Source organism: Protomyctophum bolini (genome assembly GCF_963924005.1).
Source record: "Protomyctophum bolini genome assembly, chromosome: 12".
NCBI classification, from domain to species: Eukaryota; Metazoa; Chordata; class Actinopteri; order Myctophiformes; family Myctophidae; genus Protomyctophum; species Protomyctophum bolini.
The window spans coordinates 33,052,133-33,078,149 of NC_137873.1; the positions used below are offsets into that span (position 1 = coordinate 33,052,133).

Genomic DNA, 26,017 nt, shown 5'->3' on the forward strand with positions numbered 1-26,017 from the left:
TTCAAGGTGATTAAAAGGTACTTTAATTTCATGGAATACTAATGGTTTGGATGTTTGACTCTGAGACGAGTTCCAACACACTTGCAAATCAACAGAATGTGACAAAGTCCTTTATGAGTTGTAGAAAAAGAGAAAAGAAAACAAATAAAAATACAACAGGTATCTCCTCAAATTGCAAATGTAAGGAACCCATACATACATATGGTAAATGATACCGATATGTTTAAGTAACATAACTGAAAACACAAACTCTGTTGCTTCCTAAGTTCCTAAGGACAGTTCTTCTATCCGCGCCAAAACACTCTCCATCATGTCGAACGTGTCCAGGGCTGAGTGCAGAGCCTGTAACGAGGTAAAAAGTAGTAAACGTGTTTTGTTTAATTTGCTAAAAAGACAATCATGTATTTGCATTTGTATAAATAAAATTAAAATTAAAACATTTAGTACATCACTAATTACCTGTATCTGTGAGTCTTTAGTCATGTTTGCCAATTTCTCCTCACCAACAGTTACGGAAAGTGCTGCTGAACTGCCTGTGGAAGGAATCCATGTGTGCAGTTAGAAGACTAGTTGTGAGCAGTAAGGATACATAGGGGGTTAGTGTAAGATCCTGTGTGTTCATTTAATTCCTTTACACTAAATAAAACCTGGTACCTATATCCTTGGTCCTCTTGTTGTCCATGGTGCTTCTGAGCTCCATCTCATAGTGAGCCCTGGACATGTTCACACCAACACGCAGGGGCTTCAGGAAGCTCTCCTCGATCTTACACAGCTCTGTCCAAATGCCCGTCTGGAAGCACGAGAAGAGAAGACATCACATGACAAATGTGACCAATATAATTTATATACTATAGCGGTGGTTTTCATATCAAGGTCCATTATTTATTTGACATTTGAGCCACGGACCACCATTTGATGAGATTTAGCCTCTCCGACTCGGACCCATAACTTAGAATATTTTGTTATCGTTGGATAAGAGTGTGTCCACAATTCTGTATTGATGTTGGTACCATAGGCAAACGTTGATCAAAATAACAATTCTTCTACATTCTCTAATTGTGTAGACTTCTTGTAAATTAAGTAATGCAGATGTTATGCAATAATTTAGCTCTTGAGAGCATAAAATTAAACCAAATGGACCCATAAGGGTCAATTTAGTTTAATTGTACACTCTCAAAAGTTAAAGATAAGGGTCCATTTGGTTACCAACTCTCCATTTAGCTGGGGACCACCTGGAACCCCCTCAAGGACCACTGGTGGTCCCCGGACCACTGGTTGAGAACCACTGTACTATAGTATCTAAGCCAGTGTTTCTCATCCAGTGGTTGATAAACAGTGGACTGTACCACGCTCGCACACATTTGTGTCCCGAGATCATGGACAAATCTAAATTCATGTCCCAATGCACAACCAGCTGTAGATTGTCTGTGACTAAAGCTACCTGGTTCTCTGACTCTTTGTCTCTGATGACCAAATAGCGCAGGAGGTTCAGAGATTCCATTACTCTGTGAAAAAACAAGAAAAAACAGACGTACTGTATACAGTAGTAACAGTACTTATTATAAGCTTTACTAGCCATGCTGCTACCCAGTCCAGACAAACTGTGTGTGTGTGTGTACTGACTGACCTGTCCATGTACTGTAAGAGGTCTGTCTCTGGGCCATCAGGGAGACGCAGCACCTGCCGCAGCAGGGGGAGTAGATGTGTCCCCTGGAACCACTCATTACCGTTTCCTGGCTGAGGAGAGAGACAGAGGCACAACAGATAAAGTAAGAATGGAGACAAACACAAGATCCCACTGCCTGTCTGAGGCTTTTTCTTCTCACATGACACAGCCATATTTAGCAGATTTGTACAGTAGCAGGTGTTGTACTGCACACAGAATTCTGCCTTTGCACATTGGTCTTACCTTCAGGGAATAGTCTATCTGGTTTTTGATGTTTTTGATGATGTATCCCTCCACTCCTGAGTGGTTGCTGATCCTAAGCATAGACCTGAAACAAGACAACCAAGAGCATAGACCTGAAACAAGAGAACCAATATAGTGCGGCAGAGTGTGGAGAGTGAGATTTTCATGTGAGAATTTAAATAGGATACTATTACTTACTGTAAGAATTTGTACTTGGCCTCAGTGTCAAACTTATCGATACTCAGCTGTAACACCTGTAGACCTTTAGTTCTCTATCAACAGAAGAAAACGTAAAAATGTTGAAACCAATCATGTGTTCGGTTCTTATGTTAACACATGTTCAGTGCTTAATTGTATCCATAGGAAATTGTATTTAGCAGACAATTCTGTTTGTAGATGGTTTTAGTCTTGGCAAAGAATGAAAGTGACAGTTATGAAGGAAACATTTGAAACACTTACCAAATGGTGTGCTGGACATAGTGTCATGACTTTAACCAAGTTCTGAAAATAAAACAAAACACATGCCAAGCCACCATTTCAGTTATGTGCAATGGTTGAACAACTGGTTATGTTTACCAAAAACCTTTGTATTTCGTTTTCCACAGTAAAACAGTAGTATAATAATTGTATAATTGAATACAGAAAGATGGACAGGATTTTAAAGCTACAATCTGTACATTGTGTTCACTGTCTCTCTCTGCTGACATTTTTGTGTACTGTACCTGTGGGACACTGATGAAGGCTTTGATGTTCAGAAGGTTTACAGAGAGACTGGCATCCTCGGTCCTCATCAGACTTTTCTGATACAACTCCTGGTGACCGAGAAACATACACTTTCAATATACAGGAAGTAAAAAACGAGCATTATGTAGGCAGTTTTATTTCACACAGAGGCTTATGGACTTATGTCCACCCATGCATTAATGGGACTAAGTAAGTAAGGTGATGCTTAGGAGAAGACTTACCAATCCTTTCTGAATCCATGTTTCCTCAGTTCTAACAACAGAAAACACGGGTAAAACATGGGCGTACAATGCTGTAAATGCAATCTATAGGCTCTGTGCTTAACTGTAGTCCAGGCAGGGCTTCCCAGAGGTGGCATGCCTATTTCCTTCACATAGCTTTGTTTGATTGCCTTGCAGAGCCATGGGGCCTTGTTTCTGTAGCAACGTAAGGCAGATTGATCTACGACTACACCCACTGGACATGCCGCTAGTATGTCGCAGCGACCCCCAATCCAACCCTTTATGCCGAGTGTCAAGCAGGAAGGCATTGGGTTCCCCTTTTAATCTTTGGTATGAACTGGTCAGGGATCGAACCACGACCACCCAATCTCAGTCAGAGCTCGACAATAAAACTGCTGCTGAGCCAATCAAACAAAGCTTTAGGAAACTGTACCAGAAAAGGAAATGGGCATGCCACCCTCTGCTAAAAAAATGGGTTTGTTATACTGAGTAATGTACACATACTGTATACACTACAGTAGTTACCTGGACAAAAGCAGGTTGATATGTTCCATATTACACCGTAGGAGAAACACAGGGCTGAAAATAAATAAGATTATACAAATACATTATAAATTCCATTATTAGCTAGTCAAAGTGTGCATAAGTAATGAAGGCAAGGTGCACATTTTAACTGCTGGTAAAACAGTTCTGCAGCTGTGCTAATGTGTGCTGTGCTTCTCTTCCAGGCTGTTGTGGGGACATGTGTCAGTGACTTTATGTTCGTTTGAGCACTTCTGAGAGCCACCTATCTCCATGTGACTTCTCTCCCTCACTTTGTCTCGGGAATTCCGAGCCAATCTAATGTGTGCTGTACTTCTAGGCCAAAATGGGCAGGAATATTTGGAGGTCATAAAGTCAAAATGTTACTTTAACCACTTTGTTTGTCATGCAATGCTTGTGAGCTTGTTGTAGAAAGATCTGCTACTATTGATTTTCTTCCCCATACATACGGACACCAGGGTTAATATGGTAAGCATAATTCAGCAAAACAAGAATAAGGTGAATTTACCTGAACACAGCAGGCAAGGCAGCAAGGTGATTGACAAACAGAAGATAAGCCAGGCTGGCTAACGACTCTTTGGGGTAGCGCACCTCCTCTTCCAGAAACCCTGGCACCGCTTTCCTCTTCAGCCCAGGGTGGAACACCAGGTTATGGAGCGGCTCCCCAATTTGTGTTAGACTGAACTATAGAAAATAGGCATCCGCACACACAGACACACACACATGCATTTCCACACACCAGAAGAAAGGACGGAGCACGGTCACAATTCCAGTGCAGCAAACATACCTGCAACTGCTGTCATGTGCTTGTGCTATATTACACATCAACTTAAACAACTTTTTTTTATTGGGCTCCTACCAATATCTCTTCAGCGAAGTCCCTAATGGGAGACACAGCCAGGGTGTCTGCATCCGTCAGCACAACGCCCAAGAGAGGCTCACACAGACTCTTCATACAGCTACAGAAAGACAGAAAAAGCATAGATTTGATTACCTATTATTATAAACCGAACGAATCTGAGCTGTGGAACAAAGAAAATCCCACTTACAACTTCAACAGTTCCGTCTTCAGCTCGTCCTCTTTAACCAGCAGACACCCGTCTTTTCCATCCACAGCCATGTCTGGCGTCTCCTTGTGTAATGTAAGGACGTTCTGCCTGGCCTCGTGTACAAGGGGGATGATGAAACCCCGGAGCACGGTGCAGCAGCGGCACAGGGAGAAGTTGTCATCTTTTTCTTGCTCTTTGGTCTTGGGGACCGGAAGCTTGGCCACCTGCTCAAGCAGAGTGGACAGAACCATGCCCAGAGACGAGGCCTTACGGCTGCCCAGACGCCCCAGCACTGTGAGCGAGAGTGAAGAGAGGCACACAGAGAGAGAGAGAGAGAGAGAGATATCCAGGGAGTGTTGTAGGATTGAGGGTGAGGGGTGGAAGCAAGTAGAAACAATAAACTCCGTTTTTTTGCACGCCAATTTACAACTGAATTTAGGCATTTAGCAGAGGCTCTTAATCCAGAGTGATTTACAGTAAGCAAGGACAACACAAGGTAATACATAGAAATAAATAATCTAGGATCAAGAAACTATCATCACCAGTACTAAGTGCAAGTATATGTTGTGAGCTTGCAGCTCGGCTATTTTTTGCATGAATCGGGTGGTGGATGTAAAGAATGAGCCGAAAGATGGAGGTGTTAAAGACATATCATTTCTGGGACAGAGAGCTCAGATTTTGTGGCTTCTCCAAAACACATGTCACCAACTATACAGTATTTATGTTGACGTATGTGTGTAAACATAAGAGTAAGTAGCCTTGGGAACAAAAGGTTCCGAGAACTGTAGCCCATATGCATGTAGAATAGTTGGGTGTAAGTATGTGTAAAGTGAACTATCTTCCTTGCCGTCTTGTAGTGGTTTCCATAGGAGGACAATGGTGTCTGTTATGGTTTCCGGGTGGGCCTCATCCAGCTGCTCCAATAAGCCAACCAGCAGCTCCTTGGGAATACAGACCTGACCAAATACACAACAACAACTTTTAACTTCAGGACCATTTGTCACCATAAAACTATCTTTCATCTATACTGTAGGTTTCTTTGACTGGTGCCATTTTAAACGCAATAAATACATATGAAATAAGGACTGAGAATTGGCAAGGTATAGCTGCCCTATGCAATATGCAAAAATAACAACAACAAAGCCTAATTTGTTCTATTTTCAAGTGAAGAAAATGCAAGATATGGCATCAATGTGGGACTGAGAAGCAGACCTTGATCAAGTGTTTGAAAATGGCCAGGCAGTGAGGAAGATTCTTGTCCTCCTTCTTTATAAGAACTTGGATCAGAGGAGGCAGCAGGTTCCAACCCATACATCTCACTATGGCCTGAGAAGGATGAAGGGACTACATATTAGATATTACACGGTTTCATGGGGTGAACAAAGATAGGCTATATTGGAAAATAACACACAGAAAACCAACTAAATAAGCAGTCATAACAAATGTAGTACATTTCCATATACAGTACATGCCATGGCATGGAAACAAGAATTACATGTGGGTTTTTCCACCAACAATTTGGATTCATATTATTGGGCAGCCAATCTGGGAACTCATTCACATTGTGTGTGTGCACATGTATAGAGCAGGGGTTCCCAAACTTTTTTGGACCAGGTACCCCTTTTGGGGTAGATATTTTTCCAGGTACCCCCTCATCCTCGCAACACGGATAACAAATAAATGTATACGTCTAAATGTAGACGTTTAAATGTAGACGTCTAAATGTAGACGTCTAAATGTATACAGACGTCTAAATGTAGACGTCTAAATGTGTACGTCTAAATGTAGACGCCTAAATGTAGACGTCTAAATGTAGACGTCTAAATGTGTACGTCTTCTCTTATGGGGGTCCCTGGCATATCTTTTCAAATGGGGGTCCACGGGCTAAGTAGTGTCAATTTGGGGGTCCTTGACATGAAAAAGTTTGGGAACCACTGCTTTAAACACTTTAGCACTTTATGAACATGAACAAAATAGATGGGTCCCCCCTGGAACTCCCTCAGGTACCCCTGGGGGTCCCCGGACCCCACTTTGGGAACCACTGGTATAGAGTACACACAAACCCTCTTCCTTACCTGATTTTTGTCATCCACAACAATACTAAGGACTTGAGCAGAGTCTCCCTCCTCTATGCAAGTCCGTCCGGCAATCATAAAGACATCATAATCCTCAGTGGTGTAGTCATCACTTTGGACTGTTTGCTGTATGAAAGAGAGGGCAAAAACTGGATGTGATTCTCTGTCTTAAAAACACTTGGGAGGGAAAGGAAAGGTACTATGTTTACCCAGGGTAACTGGACTAAGCTCAAGAACTTGTTTACAGCCAGGGGACTATGTTTACGGTGATTTGGATGGATGGATGATAATATATGGCTGGACGGACAGACAGACAGACAGACAGACAGACAGACAGACAGAGTCTAGTTGCTATTGTGACTTACACATCTTTGGACGACATCACTGAGCTGCTCGAATGCCATCACTGCTTTACAGAAATGGTCTTTACAGGATTGGTTGTCTCCTTTCAAACTGAAACCATGAGGATTCTATGGAAGAAAATGTATTATTATTAATATAATAAACAACACACAGACAGCCTATTGATGTTCACGCTGTGTAAAATATTTCTTAACACAAAAGTGATGTTCTTTGTTGATTGAAGGATAACACAAACACTTGTTTCCATTGTGGTCCTGTACATGAAGACAAATCTTTGTGCTGTTTGTTGTGCTGGTTACAGTTCAAGTTAAACACTTTGTTAAAAATCTACCCCTGGTCCAGTGCTTACAGCGAGTCTCGCTGTAAGCACTGGACCAGGGCTATTAAAAATCATACTGATGACAACTGTCAAATGTAATGAGACTGGACTGATTTCAAGAGAATGGTGTATGTATTGATGTGTTAGCTTAGCAGCATACCCACCATACCACGATATTTACTTTATAGAAGTCCAACGCTAATGAATGTGTTAATGTATTGCTTGTTGATGAAGAACGTTTTGAATAGATCATTATGTTTACTTACATGTCAGAGAGGCTGTGGCGTGAACATGCATGGCTGTGGTGTGAAGCGAGGAAGTGCTTTTGCGTTTGACTGAACTAATCTGGTCCCAAAGACTTGCCGTAGACTCAAACACGTCATAGTTCAGAGGTGAACTTGGCAAAACAACAGAGAAGCAGCATGGAGGACAGTGAAGAGAGAAGACGGAGCAACCGCTCCTCAAAAACCTCTGCAAAAGGTTCGCTTTCATTTAAATTGGAAATATCTCGAAAAGTCAAACGAGTAATTATAGTTAATGCTCATTCACTGTTCGTGTTGATAGAACACCTGTTGTTGTAGGCCGGCGGCCGGCTGACACGTTATCATTCTCATATGTACTAGACTAGTGTGTAGTGTACTAGTGTACATCAGTGGTTCCCAACCTTTTTAATGTTTTTATACTGAAGTACCACCTCAGAAAAAAATTGGCTTTCCAAGTACCACCATAATAACTGATGTTAAAATACCTTTTGTTCCATTCCTAAGCCAATAATGCTGCTCTGACAGAACTCTGTCTAATCACTAATCAGCACTAATGTGATTAATCCGTTCTCAAATCTTCTGATAACGGCTAGGTGTGCTGTCATCATTGTCATGCCCATTTCAGCACGGCTGGATAGCCTATTTCAACCAATTGCTTGGTCAGAAGAACTAGTACCTGTAGTATAAATATAAATATTTCATTCTTGTCTTTTCTGGGCGACGTCTCTGTGTACCACCAGAGGGGGGATGGTTGCTGGTTGGGAACCTCTTGTGTACATCTTGTGTTTTTTGGCTGGCCCTATTATGCCCTAACCCTAGAATTGAATACATACATTATTACATGTATTCTAGCTCTGGTCCATAGCGCATTTAGAATGCAACGCATTAGAGCTATGGACCAGAGCTACATATATTCTATTATTTAACCCAGCAATAGAACACTTATTTCATTATTATTTGCTTGTAGTGCTCAGTGTGTAGTGTGTACTATCACTCAACAATTAATTGCTGTGACTTGGGTTCAGCTCTTCAGTCATATATCCATTTGAAAACTACAAATATTTCCACAATAATAATGTATGCGAATCATGGCATTCAAAGCAGCACTATCATCTATGATGATTTCACTTTTACAGAAGTGTATTTGTACGTCTATAAAATGTTCGGATGAATTGAAAATGGTGGACCCTGGCCTGTTGTAAATCAGTGTAATGCTTAGCCTTAATCATGGATAGTCCACAAAGTAAACAAATGTAAACTTACTTCAACTACTACACATGGGGCACACACACACACACACACACACACACACACACACACAACAGGACTGTCTGTCTGTAGTGATCACTGATCAGTGTGTATTTAATTTAATCTATTCTATCTATTCCTATCATTTTGCCAGGTGACAAAGCAAAGAAACAAGCAATGAACGCTGAAGAAGAAGCAAGAAGGTGTGTGTCTGTGTGTGTGTGTGTGTGTGTGTGTGTGTGTGTGTGTTTGTGTGTGTGTGTGTGTGTGTGTGTGTGTGTGTGTGTGTGTGTGTGTGGGGGGGGGGGGGGGGGGGGGGGGGGGGGGGTAGTATATGTATATTATCAAAGATGGTCTATTTATGAAGATGGGCGAACATCATTGGAGCCGCAAAATGGTACACAAAGCCTACAAATGGTCTCCTAAATATAGTAGGTGTGGTTTGCTTCTCCCCGACCTCCCCTCCCCCTCTCCCAGGCTGACAACACTGACAATGTGGAGCATTGAGAGCATTATGGCAAATGCCATTTCCCAAATCAGCCCCCATCAACCAAGAGTCTAAGACAGTTCTGGAAAATTATATTATTAAGCATTGGAATACACATTTTATTTCACTTGTATGTCACTGTGTCCATTGTTATAATATTCACATATTGTCATCTTAAATATGGGGCCAGATCCCCCTATGTGTTGTCCGTCAAATTGCAGATGGACAGAGAGAGGCTTCCGGACTCATCTCAAAAGAAGCCATTTTACTATGAATATCTTATAAATATGGTGTGCCTTGTGATGATTGGGTCCAGTATTTAGTTCAGTGACCATGGAGTTAAGGAATGGTTCAGAAGCTGTGTTCACGTTCATTCTCCCATTGGAAATGAATAGACTCCAACATTCTTCCCGTCTCCTAATAATGTTACCGCCCACCTCACGCAGATCAAGGTTCTTTATTATTTGTCTCCCGAGGAAGAAATTTGTCTTAGATAAAGGGCCCGCATAGGCGTAGCCCTTATGCCCATGTCGCCGCAGTGCAGCGCCAATACGGGAAGTAAAGCAAAGTTGGCCTCTCTTGCTAATTTTCCTCTTAGATATTATTCTCCACCAATTGCCCCACCCCCTCATACGACTCCATTTGTTTGTCCAATGACAGGAGAGAGGCTGTAAGGGAAGCACTGATGGGCAAGCTGGATTTGGAGAAGAGAGCTGTTCAGATTGTGGAACGTCTCCTATACGAGGACAGTGTGACTGAAGACTTTCTTCTCGACTGTGTAAGTACTACAGTCAAATAGGACTGCAAATATAGATTATTTACTTAGTTATTAACGTACAGTCGAATAAGACTGCAAATATAGATTATTTTCGTGGTTATTATTTTATCGATTACTTTTCCGATTAATCAAATAATCAATAAGCAGGGTTTAAAATAAATATAATTTATGTATTTTGACAAATTGATTAACCACTTAAACACTTGAAATTCTTCCGCAGGCTAATTGGGGAACCCTGAATTAAGCCCTTATACTGTACTTTGTATTGTGTTGTGTAATAATAGTGAAAGTAGCCGTTCTACAAGTTAACAACACATCTCATCACAGTACCTTGTGAGCATTTATATCGGCTATTTTTATTTTATTTACTTATTTACTCACATATATAATTTAACCCATTTTGGGCGGGAACCCCTTCTTGGTGTTTTAAACATTATGTTATAATTTAGCTATTGAAAAATAGCAGATCTACAAGCTCATAGGTCTGCTATTTTTGAAAAATCGTGAAAATATTTATTTCAGAAAACTGGAGGATTTAGAAGATTTTTTTTTAATTTTGAGGTCAGGCCTAAATGGGTTAAAACATAGTAAGGAGATGTGGTCACTCAAACCATTAGATCATCTTAGCCACCCATATTGCATAGTACAGTATAGTTTACTGTTTTTCACCAATTCCCTTTCTCCTCCTCTTGCAGGCAAAGTTCATAACTGCAGACAATTACAAAGATGCCATAGAGGAGAGATCCATCGTTAAACTGTGTGGCTATCCTATATGTCAGAATAAACTAGGGAAGGTGAGAGCCCTACATCTTTCTCTATCGTCACTACACTTTGTATAGGACAGTATGTTTTACTGTAATTCATTTCTGCTCTTTAATTCATAGATCCCTACCCAGCAGTTCAAAATTAGCACCAAGACCAATAAAATATATGATATCAGTGACCGCAAGGTAAGTTCTGTGTACACTGCAAAACCCTTGGTTATTTTTGTATTCGTTTTTTTATGTATGGATAACAGATATTTAGCGTGTTACTTTTTGTAGAAGCAATTCAAGTAATAGTTAATATTGCCTCCCTGCTGTTCAGAGCTTCTGCAGTAACTTCTGCTACAAAGCGTCCAAAGCGTTTGAGCTGCAAATACCAACGACACCCCTGTGGCTCAGGCATCATGACGGGTAAACGTACACCATACAACATGAAACACTGATGTGACCGTAGAATACAATAGAATACATGACGGGTAAACGTACACCATACAACATGAAACACTGATGTGACCGTAGAATACAATAGAATACATGACGGGTAAACGTACAACATACAACATGAAACACTGATGTGACAGTAGAATACAATAGAATACATGACGGGTAAACGTACACCATACAACATGAAACACTGATGTGGCAGTAGAACACAATAGAATGGGCTACAATATAATAGAAATGTAAAAGTACAACATGTAGATTGGCTTCATCGTGTCATATAAGGACCAACAGACGAGATTTGATGCAACACTATCGAAACATGCTAAGACACAAGGACATGACATAATGCTTATATACAGTATAGTATTTGAGAAATAGTATAATTTCAAGAATTATGATGACAAACCTCTGTGAATGCCTGCCAAAGGGCAGTTGATCAAATTCATTAACCCATTTTGGGCCGGAACCCCTTTTGGTGTTTTAAACATTATGTTATAATTTAGCTATTGAAAAATAGCAGATCTACAAGCTCATAGAGTGCCACCGAGTTTCGCGCTGTCTGCTATTTTTGAAAAATCGTTAAAATGTGCCTCAAATCTTTCAGAAAATTGTCATGATTTAGAAAACAATTTTTTGAGGTCAGGCCTGAATGGGAAAGAGAATGTTGACCCTACTATTTTAAGGCCATCATCTTATGTTGTAACTTGTAATCATCATCTTGTCTTTATTTTAAATCCCACCAACAGCCCTCCAGAAATCACTTTGATGGAGAAAGGAGATGGGTATGTATTATTATTTTATTTAATCCACGATTTAGATTCAACCAAAGGATCAAATACAAAAGAGGCAGTGTGTGTCTTATAAAGGTGTTCCAAGTCCAACATTGAACATAATATTATACTATAACAATATCTACACAATATACTTCCAGTTGAGCTATATAGTCGCTCTGAGAAGATAACTGATTTCAACTGAAAACTGTATTGTGACGACATGAAATATCTTGATTGAGTGATACGGTTGTGCGCAAAGTATAAATAATAGGCACTAAAAACCAACCCTTGTCGACGGCCTATACCCCGGTAGGGGTGTCAGGCGTAAGTAAGTAAGTAACTAAAAACCAACCCTTTTTTTTACCTCCTTTCCTGTGTTCAGCGGTAGCTCAGGTGAGGAGGTGAGGCTTTCAGCGACGTGCCTTCGCGAGGAGGACATTGAGACCCCTTCACTAGAGCGTCAGGGCCCTGCAGCCGGCTCTGTCCACAGCGACGCCAGCGACGAGGAACAGGAACAGGACTTTGTCTCCAGCGTGGTGTCCCAGCGAAAGGGACCCAGAGTGCACTGGGGCGAACTGCCCAAGCGCACGGATGAGGGTGAGCAAAGAAAGCTTGGGAAACCGGCGAGGCTGGCGAATGTGGAGGGAGAGAAGGATAAAGAGGAGACCCAGCATCGAGGAAGAGAGACGCTAAATAAGAATGTAACTAAACAGAATAGTAAAGAGTGTATTGCCTCTAAAACAGAACCAGGCGCAGACATGGCAAGACACAAACAACTTAATTCTATAGGGGTGGATCAGCCCACTGTGCAGAAGCTGGTCTGCGAGGAGCGAGGTCCGCTTGACCTTGATTCTGTAGAAGAGGGAGTAGCTAAGCTTAATTTGAGCTCTAAAACAGAGGCAACCACCGACGACGCTCCTCCAGACAGAGATCCAGCTCTGAAGCAGGGTAAACTGCAAGAAGAACACACGACTGCAGTTGTCCCGTCTGCCTATACCGAAAACAGAATTAATTTGGAACCCTCCGCTTCACCTCAACCACTCCCCGCGACTCAGGGCGACACCAGCGCAGCCCGACCAGGCCTCGACATCACCCAGGTGGGTATGAGCCAGAGAGGGGCTGCAGGCCTACGCGACCTCCTCCAACACCACTCAGCCCGGGCTGCCGGGCCCGACACCGACCGGCAGAACCTACTAGAATGCCTGAAAACGACTCTGCTGGACTGGACGACCGCGGAGACACTGACATTCCTTTACGGTGCCGGCCCCCGCCCGGGCTCGCCCCCCGTGGACGGCAGGGAAGTAAATGAAGAGAAGGAAGAGAAGGAGGAGGAGTTGGATGAAGATGACTTGGAGGCGGTGGTAGAGGGAGACGGAGGGGTCGAGGCCAGGCTTCCAGGGCAGCAGGAGAGGCCGTGGGCTCCAGTTCCAGACTATGACGGGCTGCGGAAGCAGACCCAGGAGATGCAGCTGAGGGTCACAGAGTTTTACCAGGGCACCTGCAGGACGCAGCCCGAGGAGAACAAACAGCCTGCAGAAAACACTCAGGTGAGAGAGGTGCTGGAGAATTACCGAAAGCGTAAACATACTTTATTGAAAATGGAAATGATTTCAACGTCAGTCCCAGTTATCACTTGGTAGAGCGTGCAGCCGACCCGGTTAGTCTGACCCGAGGGCCCGTGCTGCTTGTCCTTCCTTACCCACCTATCCTGCTATTTCATCTGTCTCCACTATCACTATCCAATAAAGGCTTAGAAATGACCCCACCTTTCTCATAGCATGGGGAGATTATGAGGGTGGAGGATGTCAAGAGGTGAATGAAGGAGGGGGGGAAGATGTGAACATTGGTTTGTGTCGCATGTGCCACTGGCCACACGGGGGCGCTGCAAACATCTTGTAGAGCAGGGACGATGGAAGGGGCCACAATATTTCCACACTCACTCCAGAGGCCCACATTGCATATCTATCACTGTCAGGAAAAAATAGCCAATCTCAAAACGAGCTTGTAGATCAGCTATTTTGCTATATTTTATTTTGAATTGAAATCCTGAATAATGTTTTGCTATTTTTGAATTGGAATCCTGATGAATTTAGTTATACTATGAACTTAAATGCAAATACATTGGACATAACAATTACTAACTAATCATTCAGCTACTAATATAGACTGAAGTAATTTATGTGGGTCATGTTTGCATGTTTGGAATTGTAACAGCTGAAATCAATAATATAAATTAAGTGAAGGTGGGGGCATTAAGTGAAGGTGTATGTTGTAGAGTAGCCTTCATCTACCTAATGGCCTTTACTTTTTTTGTTTTGTCTTCTCTGCAGCAGAGCTGGAATGAAATAGTTTTGCCCCTCATTGACTCCACTGCCCAGCACCATATTCAGAAACGCATCGCTATGGAGAAGCTCACCACAAGGTGTGTGTGTGTGTGTGTGTGTGTGTGTGTGTGTGTGTGTGCACATTCATGCATGTTCTTTTCTTCATGTGTCAAAGAAATGTTTACATGATTACAACAATGTAACATTTCTTCGTGTACAAAAGAAGCTGATACTTTCATTCACGTGCACAGTTTCTTGATGTAACATTGACATTAATAAACCTGATGGCTATAGCAAATAGCTATAAAGTTTTATAGCACAACAGTTTAAGTCCAAATTTTATTCTCACCCCTTCACAATATTGTTATTCGTCTATAGTACTTGAACCATTTATCATCTGCTGTCCTTGTGGCTAAAGGTATGAATGGGATGGGTGGGACATCATTCATTTGGTTTCAATTTATCGATTCTAGTTGGACCTCCTATAATTTTACACAATCACCCCCGGGATTCCTTCAAAATAGGAGCTCTGGGGTGCCGGGAAGACATGGCCGCTTAGATATTAAGATATTATTTTGCTTGCTTACCTTTCTCTCGTTTTAATATTATCGCTAAATAATCCATCACGTTCTTATTTTGAACGAGAGGCAGTTGAGAAGTCAGAAATGAAGAGCTTAGTATATCCATCAGGTCAAAACCACGGAGAGCGCTCTAGATTAGGAGAGACGAGGCATTCTTTCTGCCGCGGTACAATGACTAGGAAGTAAGCGGTGAGCGCAGAGCGAAGCGTACGGCGGCCTTAGGGTCTAACTCCATCGCGTGATATCATTGAAGATGCGCTATAGGACGTGTACAGTACACACGTCCTTTGAATCCGTCGGTTGGATTCCCTAGGACGCGAGGACAGGTCGGATGGACGGAACCTGTTAATGAAAACTAAATTGACTTTTCTTTTTTACTTGGACGTGATCTGCTGTACATATAACTGACCTTTCTATCTGTGACACGTCTCAGTCTCATAAACGTTGTGGGCCCGATGCGTCTCACCATACATGACATCGGAAGGGATCTTAACAACCTGGTCAAGACCTTCAGGTGAGCACACCACACTTCAGACTTACTGTACCCCATTCCCACTCACAGACATTCCTTTAGTCCCTCTAAGGGTCTTTTCAACCGTAAATGTTTTGTTTTGAGGTGACGTCGTACACGGTAGCTAGTAGATAACTAGTACTTGGTCATGTGTATTTATTTGCTTGATATAATAAAATGACACAAATCGAAAGCTTGTACCGAACTCGAACATACTTCCTGCCATAGACATTTTGCAGATTGTGATTGGCTGGCACAGTTTGCCATCAGCAGGAAGTGGTAACTGGCAGAATGCTGTCGACTTCCCATGGCAGTGATTTAATAGCAGCACAGTAACACATCCAGTAAGAAGCCTACTTCCAGGAATTCTCTTTTGGCTGCTCGCTGGTCCCACTGCAATGGACGCTAAGAGTTGTATAATGTACACAGTCCCGTTGGAGAGCCATTCATCACCACTCTATTGACAGAGAGGTTTCCGGCGGTTGGTAGGACCTCGTCAGATTTAATGATTGTTCTCTTTTCCTAGTTTATACACTGTCAGTGTCAAACGCTTGTGTGAATTTAGTGCCTACCAGATTCATATTGATATGCTGTAGTAGTGGCACAAACATGTAGTGCTTTGCCACTGTTTGTTGCACCCTTAATTGTGCTAGGAAAATGAAATAAAGAAAGAATAATCATAATAAAAAAGTTATTAAGGTGTCTCAAGCTAAGAAAATGTAATGTTTGAATTTGAATGATTTAGTCTCCACTCCTTTTTGTCACTCTACATTCACACACCAACAGCAAATGCAGCTATGCAAGGTACCAACCTGCTAATGGGGACCAGTTACCTCGTGAAAAGTGAAACTGAACAAATCTTAACCATTACAATGTTCGGCTTTACTCTTTTTGTAACAACAGTAACGCATGTATTACAATTGTCTTTTTTGCGAAGGTTGATAGAATCTCGCCACTAGAGACTAGTCCACGTGACCGTAGTTTTTATCAGCTTTGCAAGCTGATAAAAGCATAAAAAGTTGAAATATGGAGATACAAGGTTTCTGCCCGACATATATTTCATTGCCATAATCACTGGAGGAAGTGGGGAGAATAAGGTCCATGTTAATCTCGTGGCAAAGTGGAGATATTTTACTAAATGTCCATTTTCTGCCACTGTTTTCGGACTCTCGAAGACTTCGTTCAGCCTTCTTTCCCCTTCCTCAGTTGTACAATGGCGTCTTGTAAACACTACTCTGGCCTCAGAGCACTCCATGTAGGAACACTGCACAACGGACTGTTGGACTTTTATTAATCATAATGCCTGTCACTTCTCGGCCAGGGCCAACATTCTTTAGACATATTTGTCAATTAGGCATGTCCCGATACACTTCTTTAGTTTCCGATCTGATCCCGATACCACAATTTCTGTGTTAGCCGATACCGAATACAGAGTGTTGTGAATAACTATCTAGCTATATGTCTCATGTTGTGCACGTGTTTATAGCAGACTCCTCACACAAATGTGGTTAGACTGGCATATTCACCGATACCGATATGACAAATCAGGACCAATACTTTACCGATACAGTATCGGGACATCTCTAATGTCAATTATGTTATATCTGTCTTTGCTCTTTATATAAGGTAAAAACTATTAAAAATGTGTCCATGAACTCATAAACTTTCTGTCAACATTAATTCCTCTACATGTGTTCACATACTGTATAGAAAATGCAGAAAAGCCTGTGGCATAAGATTTACTCCAATCATTTCTTGTTTTCTGTAGGTTTACCAACACCAACATAATCCACAAAACCCCAGAATGGACACTGATAGCGCTGGTCCTTCTCCATTTGTAAGTGTTTTGTGTGTATTGTGCTGGTGCTTCTACATTTTATGTGTTTATTTGTATTTGTGCTAGTGTAGTGCTGCAACTATTCTTGCTCAATTATTTCTCAATTTTCCTCCACGAGAAATGAGATCACAATTCTCGCACGATTCTCGTTTTTTCCATGAAAATATTGCTGTTGCTGAACATTACTACATTCAAAATGTGGCAAACTACTGTGACTTTGAACATCAAAGTGATTCATTTAGACATCTTAAAGTCTCTCTAGGGGCAAAAATATATGGGTAACTAAAATGAATTGGACGACCAACTAGTGCTGCACGATTCTCGCTAAAATGTAGTTGTCTGATTCTAGATCTCGACCTTTTTCCGATGAATTGTGCAGCACTAATTTGTGCTTAGACTGGAACAGCATGAAACTTTCTGTTAAATGTCTGCCACAGTAACACGCATACTAGAGAATGGAACATCTCACTAGCATGTGTGTTTTTCGGTTTTAGGTTTGTATGTGTGTGTTATGGTTCCATACGATAACAGCTGCACAGCCTGTTCCCTAGCAAGGCAGGAGAACAGGAGAGAGGGAGGGGGGGGGGGGCATGGAAGAACATCTTTACAAATCTTTAAACTTAACACCACAACTGGAGCAAAGTGATTTTTCTGAGTGGATCTTCACTTTGCAGTTGTACACAGTTGATCGATAAATGCAATCAGTAGAGTAGATGATGAATGGATGGTCCTGGCATGTGTATCAACTATCAATGCTCTGTTTTCGATCTTCTATTGCAATATTTGGAAAAGCAATCATTTCCCGTGACTTCATACAAGTGGTTAAGAAAATGCGCAAATCAAAGCAACCACACATTGTTCTCTCTGACCAATCATACGCATAGCCTAGACCTGTTCTATGTCACTGTGGGCAACTTTGTCTCTGTGTAATTTATTCCGGGACATTGTTTTCCTCTATAACAAACCCTTTACTTTTAGTTTAGAGTTCTGTGGCAGGCAAAACGTGTGTGTGTGTGTGTGTGTGTGTGTGCACAATTTACGGACAGTTCCGTGCTGCTCCTGTCTTGAGTACACACAGACAACTCCTGGCCTTATCTCCATCTGATTGCTCCCTCTATATCCGTGATGGAGTAGCACATACACAGGCCCATGTCCTGTACACGTTCAAAGCTAAATACACACACACAGAGACAATCTAAATACACAGACTATAAAATGTCCTGGGAAACATTCCACCTGATGCCTAAGTGAGATGATGACAACAACCATTTAAACTACAACTCTGATTTATAACAATCTGGAGTATTGGACTACTACTACTTGTACTACTTCGAGGAGTGTTTGAACATGCTGCTTATTTCTGTTCTGACTTTATTTGCATTGTGGCATTTTTAAAAAGAGGTTAGATTTTGTATAAAGCAAGGTTTTCCCAATTGTCGCTGTTGTGGCCAGATTAACAAACTGGAAGAAGTTTGTATCGAGATTCGAGAAACTGACATCCAAAGTTTTCGTGCCACAACAGATCTCTGAACAGTAAGATAGGTTGAGTAGATTAATAACTTCAAATTGTTTGTTTTCACTGTTATGTTTTGGGTCAAGAAAAAGTTATCAAACGTTTGGACAAATATTTTCACCTGCTCAATGCTCATCCAGAACATTTTTGTTTCACATGAACATTAAAGGCACAGGAATACTGCATGTTATACCTCTATGGGTTTGAATTATAATACTGACAGGAACAGGGTATGTTCATAATGTCTGCCCGTGGCTAATCTTACATATATACTACTACACTGATCAGCGTCAAACGTCTGTGACTTCTGCCAAGTAATGCCCTGATTATTTTCAAATCGACAACATTGTTCTTTTTTAATAATCCCAAATCCAACGTCCCTCCATGCTATGGCCAGTCTAGAGCTGTACTTGGAGGGCAGTATGTCCCCATCTCCATATTTGAGTTAGACTGACTTCATCAATATGAACAATGTCATTGTCAGAGATTCACAGGGAAGGGAAGCCAAGCCATTCGAATCTGCGTATAACAAACAAAATGGTCTTGTGAACATTTCACCTATTTCAGCTGGCTTTGGTCAGTTTGCACCACCCCATCGTCCTTTTTCCTCATCAAGTCACATGCCGCATGTCCCATTTTATTTGTACTGTATGATTTCATTACTCTCCCGAATCAACTTCCCTAACCTGTGCGTCCGTCATCCCTCTGTCATGAATAATTTGGCGTGCTGTCTTATCTATCTGCTGCCTGGCAGCTGTGAGTGTGGAGTTGGTCTGGCCTCTATTGTTGCGGCCAACTGAATAATGGATGCCCCCACCCCTGCAACTCTAGACCCCGGGGTGAACCGGAGATTAGCCAACAGTACACCTATACACAGGTAGACTGGAGAGGTAGAGCTGGGGGAGGGAGGAGGCAAGGTATAACCAATAACCATGCTAGTCGAAGCGTGCAGTACTATGAGCTGGAATCCACAGCTCGAAATAGTCACTATACCCATAACTGAAAAAGAATTGTATGCAAAAAAAAAAGTATAGTTGTGTGCTAGAAGCATACACACAAATACATACTATAGAAACATGCTGCAAGAATTTTTTTCTTGCTGCATTGTTTTAAGAGCAATTTGGGTTCTTAATTAACATACGCTACATTACAGTTGCGTCTGCCGTGTGTTTTAGGTTGTCTGAGGTGTCGCTGGTGGTGCGTGAGGCCCTGGAGAGGCCGGCGTCAGCAGAGTACCTCAACGCCTTTATGCTGGAGCTCAAACTGCAGCAGCAAGATCTACTGGCCCTGGTCCAGCAGATCAAAACCTCAGCTCTCTGACAGATTACAGATGCACACTCTCTGCTGATCTATAGAGCTGCAACTATATGGTTATTTCCTTTTTGTTTTTTTGTGTGTTCCTCTTTCAAAATGTTTTCTGTGTGAACAACTCGATTTAGCAATTTAGCGTTGTTTGTACTACAAAAATACAAAAAAAATTAGATCTACAAGCTCACAACGTGTTGCATTTCCACAGTTTTTGAAGTTTAGTTCGATTAACAGTTGCTCCCTGACTATTGACCCTGCAGCAGTACAAAACCCCATCAGCTCTCCAACACACTTTCTTGCTGCCATGCACATACTCAGGATGTACAGTATGTCTGAATACAATACATGTAAATAAATGTCAACAGTTCTCATGTTTTGTGTGCATATTTTGCAAGTGACAATAACCATGAATGTAATCTGTCCACCTAGTCCACAGTCTCCACACCAATGATCCGTGATGCAACAAAACAGTTGTAATATGTTGCGGAGAGACATTGCAGCGATCTGAATCGCCATGTTGCATGTTGCAGCAGTTTTTGGGCTTCTGTTGCAAGTGATTGCAAGTGGTTGTGACTGTAAGTTGCAACTCGTTGCATTGCAAAACATTGGTGGACTGGGCTTTTGATGGCTGCTGTTGTCTGTGAGTATCATTCTATTCCTGAATAGATGTTAGGTATTTTTGCGGATTGAAAGTTTCTTGGAATGCATTTGATCAACATTTTTTGCATATAGGCCTACTGTTTCTGGACAGTTGATCCAGATTCCATTCTATCTGTGTTTAGATAGCCTATATAACAATCTACCGTAATTCCCATTTATCCCAATCACTATATAGTATTTGAAGAAGCTATTTAAATTGACAGGTGCATAGCAACCCTGTGCTCAAGTAATCGCGTTATCTATTGTAAAACAAACATGGGCCTACACAATACAATGTAGGTGGATGCGTCTAAATCAGATCCTAGATGGTTTAAAGCTCAACCAAATAAATCACACCCACTGGGGCAACGTCATGTGGCCACGAGGATGAATGCTATAAAAGAACTGGTGGAGTAATAAAAGTGACGCTATTTTCTCTGGACTTCCTTCACTCAAGGTTTATGGTATCATAACTTAATTTGTTGGTCGGGTGAAAATATTTGGTTTTGACCAGGTGGCTCTCGCTAGGAGAATTCCGGATTTTTTTTTTATATATTTATTTTTTAAATCCGGGAGATAGCCTATAACTTTAAATCGGGTTTTATTTCGACCAGGCTGTCATGTATAGCCTTGAAACGTGATTGATTGCTTATGCTTCTAATTTTTACAATGCACACATATTGATGTTTAACTGGAGTTTTGCAATGTTTGTATAGCTAATATAAAGGCCAATTCAGAAGAAGGGTGTTTTGTTTAAATGCTATAGGCCTACTATATTCACTATTCAACTTGCTGTATGGTATAGGCCTAACATAACGTTCTGAGCATTTCACGAGAAAGTTGCCTATAGTTCTTAATTTAAAGCTTGAGCCTCCCATGCACTAAGATTTTCGAAAGATTTTTAAACGACTATATTCTAGTCTAATAGTCTTTTAAAAATCTATCCAAAATCTTAACGCACATTTACATCTTATCAAGTTAGGCAATTTCATAGCATATCAATGATTTTTAGAAAGAATGAGCCATGACATGTTGCAAGCAGCATTTGTTGACAAAAATTGGTTCGGGGTGTTCGCCCTTTCCCGTTTTTCATTTTTTAATGTGTATTTAAAATGTTCGATATAAAGGGTCATAATCATAAAATACATGAGTGATTATTTTAAAAACGTATGGACATTCAGTCATATGCTGCTATTATGTTAAATCACTGCTTTGCTTAGGCCACTCATTTTGAAAATGGCATCAATATATAGCCTACCCACTTGTAGCCTAACGAAAATTAATTATAAATAACATTTATAAGAACATTTTTAGAATACTTTCAATAGACTATAGCCTAAATAAATTCGTAGGCCTATCTCCATTAAATCAACCCAATATAGCCTATAGTGTATACCTCAGCCAATAGTAGGCCTAGGCCTACATCTGACAGCAGTAGAAAACGGAGTATAGGCCAACAAACAAAAAATAAAATAATACAATTTCTGCATTCAGTGCATCCAAAAGAAAGTGCGTCTCGAGTACAAACAAGCGTCATTCAACACTGCACTTTGAGTCCATGTTGCGTCTCCTTGTGTCTCCTCAGGTCAACTTTGCGCTGGAAGCCCTTGCCACAGAGGTCGCAGCCGAACGGCTTGAAGCCGGTGTGTTTGCGGCTGTGTGTGATCAGGTTGGAGCTCTGGCTGAAGGCCTTCCCGCAAACCTGGCATTTGTGTGGCTTCTCACCTATAGTGTGCAAAACAAATCACATGGATACTAACGGTTAATAAAATGTCGGTGTTAATTGAACTCGCAGGGTAGGCAGAAGACAGAACCATGAAGTATACAATTATGGGCCGAGTTGGGTCTATAGTTAGGCATAGCAGTTTACACGCTGCTGCCGGGAGTTAAATTAACAGGATTGTTTTTGTATATGTTTTGGAAATGTCATGCCTTATCTCTCTCACCTGTGTGAATGAATGTGTGTTTCTTCATGTCTGACTTCTGGTGGAACCTCTTGCCGCAGTACTGACAGGGATACGGCCGCGTGTCCGAGTGGATGAGCAGGTGTGTAGACAGCGTGGAGGAGCGCTTGAAGCTTTTGCCGCAGATTTTGCAGTTGAAGCTTCTCTCCTGCGTGGGGGTAAGAGAAAACAGATTATTATTTTATATGTTTGCATATAGGCCTCGCCTAATCAATTTAGTCTAAATGAGTTATGGCTATATAGCCTACGCTCGTCCGTTAGGTCAGGCTCGTTAATAATTAATCATATGCCTATTTATGATAATGGTATTTATGCGCGGTCTGTAGCCTACCTGAGAATGAACGGCCCTGTGCTGCTCCAGGCTCACTGCGTGTCCAAAGGTTTTGCCACAAATGTCGCATTCGAAGGGCCGCGTCCCGCTATGCGAGCGTCTCACGTGAACCTCCAATCCGTGTGGCGTTGAGAATACCTTTTGAGAAAACGATGTTGGAATGTCAAGTCATGCAAATGCAACTCAGTGTCACCATGCCATTAATTAACCACCATGGCATGCAGCATTTATTTGTTTTTGTCAATATATTAAAATCCCATAAAGGATATGGCTTATAATACCTTGCAACATTTGATACACTTGTAGGATCCATTTGGCTGAAGTTTAGAACCGCTGATCTGGTGTTTCCCCTCCGACTTGGCTTCAGGGCTGCTGCTGGGCTTGCTGTGTTTGCGATCCAAATACAGCTCGTCGCCGACCCTCGTACCCGTGCTGTACATTTCGTGCATGGCCGCTGAGGAATAGTCCTGGTAGAATCTGCCACCGAGGCCCCGCTGCGCGTAAAGGTGGGAGTCGGAGCCGCTTTCCTCTCCATAGCCGCTCAGTGGTGGTGATTCGTGATCCACGGGGGCCCGATATGATGATCGCTGAACCAGATGCCTGAGCTCAGAGCCCGGGTATGTCCATGCGTACGGCCGGAATGGAACGGTGCGATGGTGACCGTCGTCTGTTGATGCCGGAGTGAAACATTTCTCTGAATCTGAAGAGGGGGAATAAGAAAGAAAAATATGATTTAATGTTATAGGCCACTGGTTCTCAATGTGGGGGTTCTTTAGAGCGAAAATTCTGTGAAATGTTTAAATCCTATGTGAAATTCCAGCGAAATTATATTTTATCCTCGACCCTATTGCCTATGAAAATAGGCGATCGAAAATGTGTAACAACACAATTAAATCTCTTACAAGTTTGAAGTCCCACAAAAGCTTTTCAGTCTGCAGATGGAGGTAATTTGGGTAAACTTCACATGAAAATGTGAGAACAGAACACATATAGCCTGTATATATACGGTTCCTTAAGTCTTGACCATTTGTAGTATATAGGCATGTATACGAAATTACAGCAAAACAATATACAAAATGTGGAATAATACCTGGCGACGAGGAGGGAGACGGAGGACGCCAGAAGTCATAGTCCGCGGAGCGGTCACACACGCTGCCCTCCAGGCTGAGAGGAGAGCTGGAGGACAGCTCAGCTCTCCGCGGAGACGAGTCAACATCCTCCTGATCACCGCTCTCTGCTTATAGAACGCACAGGATATATATGCATATAATTCCACTACTTTACAATGTGAGGCCTATATGTAGTAGAATAACACGTTTATTTTCTGAGGTTCCATGCATTTAAGAAGAGTCCAATTAACACTGATGAGTTTGTGTGAAACAGATTTAGAGTGGTAGAATAATAACAAGAATCATATACTGCTAAGGAATTTACGCACCATGTTAAATCTTAGACTTTGACATTATTGTTTTTTACCAATTACGCACGGCATGTATTGGCACTAAAAGATATAAGAATGCCACTGAGCTGAACACCATACCTGCGCATACATGAGCCAGAAGTGCGTCCAGTCTGATGTGCTCGTCATCCAGGTACCGTGGCTCGTGGTAGCTGTGGGCCCGTTTACTCTTCACCAGAAAAGACCTCGGCATAGTTTATTCCTTCGTGGGGTCGCGCGACGTCCCGTGTCAGAGTCAGTCAAGTCACTGTCTCTCTGTCTGTTTGTTATGAAATCCTCTCGGTCCACACACTGGCCTGCAAGACTTTATCTCTGGTCAGATTTGAACACCATTGGTTGACAGACGATCCCAGCTTTAGGGATTTCTGGCAGACGATTACGCATGCGCAACACAACTGTATCGTTTGACAGGTGTCGTCGGGCAGGTGGCCAAAAAGAGAGCCCTGTCCCCAAAGGTCTCCGACCGGGGTTATAAGGCCCTATACCTGTAAGAGTGGAAACAGATGGATAGTATTTCAAAAACGACATTCTGGAAGTGATAGGCCAACTCGTCAAAGGAAGTCTATAAAGTCATTATTTAACCGAGATTGGATTTTGCGCATAGCAGCTGTTACAATTATATAGCTGAGATTTCATTTATAACATGAACTGACTTATTCAATCAGACAATGACAGACATTGTTCATTTTAAACGCCAGTGATACATAAAATGCTTCTATAAGGGAAGGGAAGACGTGCGCATCAAAATGATTTAAGGGGCTGGTTGTGTGTGTTTGTGGATTTGCCCAACGCAAGCTCTCCTGGATAATGACCTATTTGTTTCAGCAAGGTAAAGTGATCTCTGGTCTGGTGACAGTATCCAGTGAATGACACGCGAACGGCACGGTGAGCGGCCTGTCTGCACAACAGCCTGCTAATGGGGACCCGAGGTATCCCTTACAAGAGTTACTGCCTTGTCTTACCCCCCAATAACTTTAGCACTATTGTTTTACATATACTCAAGCTCATATCCCCCAGCATTATGCCGAGAGCGTTCGATGGGGGGTTTAAAACCTGGAAAAAAAAGAGGAGAAAAAAAAACTGTCCCTCCGAAATCAGAAAGCCTCAAATCTTTGCGGCTATTTGAATATTCAAGGTTGGGTGAAAGCAAAGCGTTATCGATTTCTATAGCCCATGAGAAAAAGGTTTGTTTGATGCACCTGCACGTAAACCCGTAAGTTGAGATAATAACCAAGGCAAAATGAAACACGATACTCACAGCAGTCAGTCACTTTTTCAGTAGGCCTAGAAGCCGTCACAAATTCACAATCTACAGCTGCTGAACTTTTAATCGCTGCTGTCCTGTTTGTCATTATATAGACTATTAGTATAGCCTATTAGAGAGAGAAGCAGGCAAGCAGTCACTCCCTGCAAGAAGATGTTGACACCCCCTCCCCTTCCTCTCTGCCCCCCCCCATACACACACACGCGCGCGCGCACATGCGCACGTGCACAAAATCTGACGTCCAGGAAATTAGTTTGAAGAACCAAAAATGATCTGATCATATCGACTGCATTGAATTGCGCGCTA

General features: G+C 41.9%; 3 protein-coding genes across 4 annotated transcripts; 1 reads left to right on the top strand and 2 right to left on the bottom strand.

The window, feature by feature from the left end:
* On the bottom strand, positions 1-7,569 carry glmna (glomulin, FKBP associated protein a). The gene is made up of 19 exons (XM_080777520.1): positions 7,490-7,569; positions 6,907-7,011; positions 6,542-6,667; positions 5,679-5,792; positions 5,314-5,422; positions 4,467-4,758; positions 4,277-4,376; positions 3,926-4,101; positions 3,400-3,453; positions 2,875-2,905; positions 2,632-2,721; positions 2,369-2,410; positions 2,108-2,181; positions 1,910-1,994; positions 1,628-1,737; positions 1,442-1,505; positions 655-790; positions 460-533; positions 1-342 (listed from the first exon to the last, which is right to left on the bottom strand). The coding sequence occupies exons 2-19, from the start codon at positions 6,943-6,945 to the stop codon at positions 262-264; spliced, it is 1,797 nt and encodes a 598-aa protein (XP_080633646.1). The 5' UTR covers positions 6,946-7,011; positions 7,490-7,569; the 3' UTR covers positions 1-261.
* Positions 7,570-7,620: 51 nt separating this feature from the next.
* rpap2 (RNA polymerase II associated protein 2) lies at positions 7,621-20,421 on the top strand. 2 transcript variants are annotated; one of them, XM_080777479.1, is made up of 12 exons: positions 7,621-7,703; positions 8,889-8,937; positions 9,882-9,999; positions 10,695-10,793; positions 10,884-10,949; positions 11,086-11,174; positions 11,954-11,989; positions 12,363-13,527; positions 14,311-14,402; positions 15,319-15,399; positions 17,165-17,233; positions 19,922-20,421. In XM_080777479.1, exons 1-12 carry the CDS (start codon positions 7,646-7,648, stop codon positions 20,064-20,066), a joined length of 2,067 nt encoding a protein of 688 aa, XP_080633605.1. In that variant the 5' UTR covers positions 7,621-7,645; the 3' UTR covers positions 20,067-20,421. The 2 variants fall into 2 exon arrangements, with proteins under 2 accessions (XP_080633605.1, XP_080633606.1); XM_080777480.1 differs by having other exon boundaries at positions 14,314-14,402.
* A 1,339-nt stretch (positions 20,422-21,760) lies between these two features.
* gfi1aa (growth factor independent 1A transcription repressor a) lies at positions 21,761-25,779 on the bottom strand. Its single transcript, XM_080777481.1, has 7 exons — positions 25,706-25,779; positions 24,529-24,932; positions 24,079-24,222; positions 23,270-23,688; positions 22,989-23,126; positions 22,640-22,805; positions 21,761-22,418 (listed from the first exon to the last, which is right to left on the bottom strand). Exons 2-7 carry the CDS (start codon positions 24,638-24,640, stop codon positions 22,231-22,233), a joined length of 1,167 nt encoding a protein of 388 aa, XP_080633607.1. The 5' UTR covers positions 24,641-24,932; positions 25,706-25,779; the 3' UTR covers positions 21,761-22,230.
* Between the last annotated feature and the right edge of the window lie 238 nt (positions 25,780-26,017).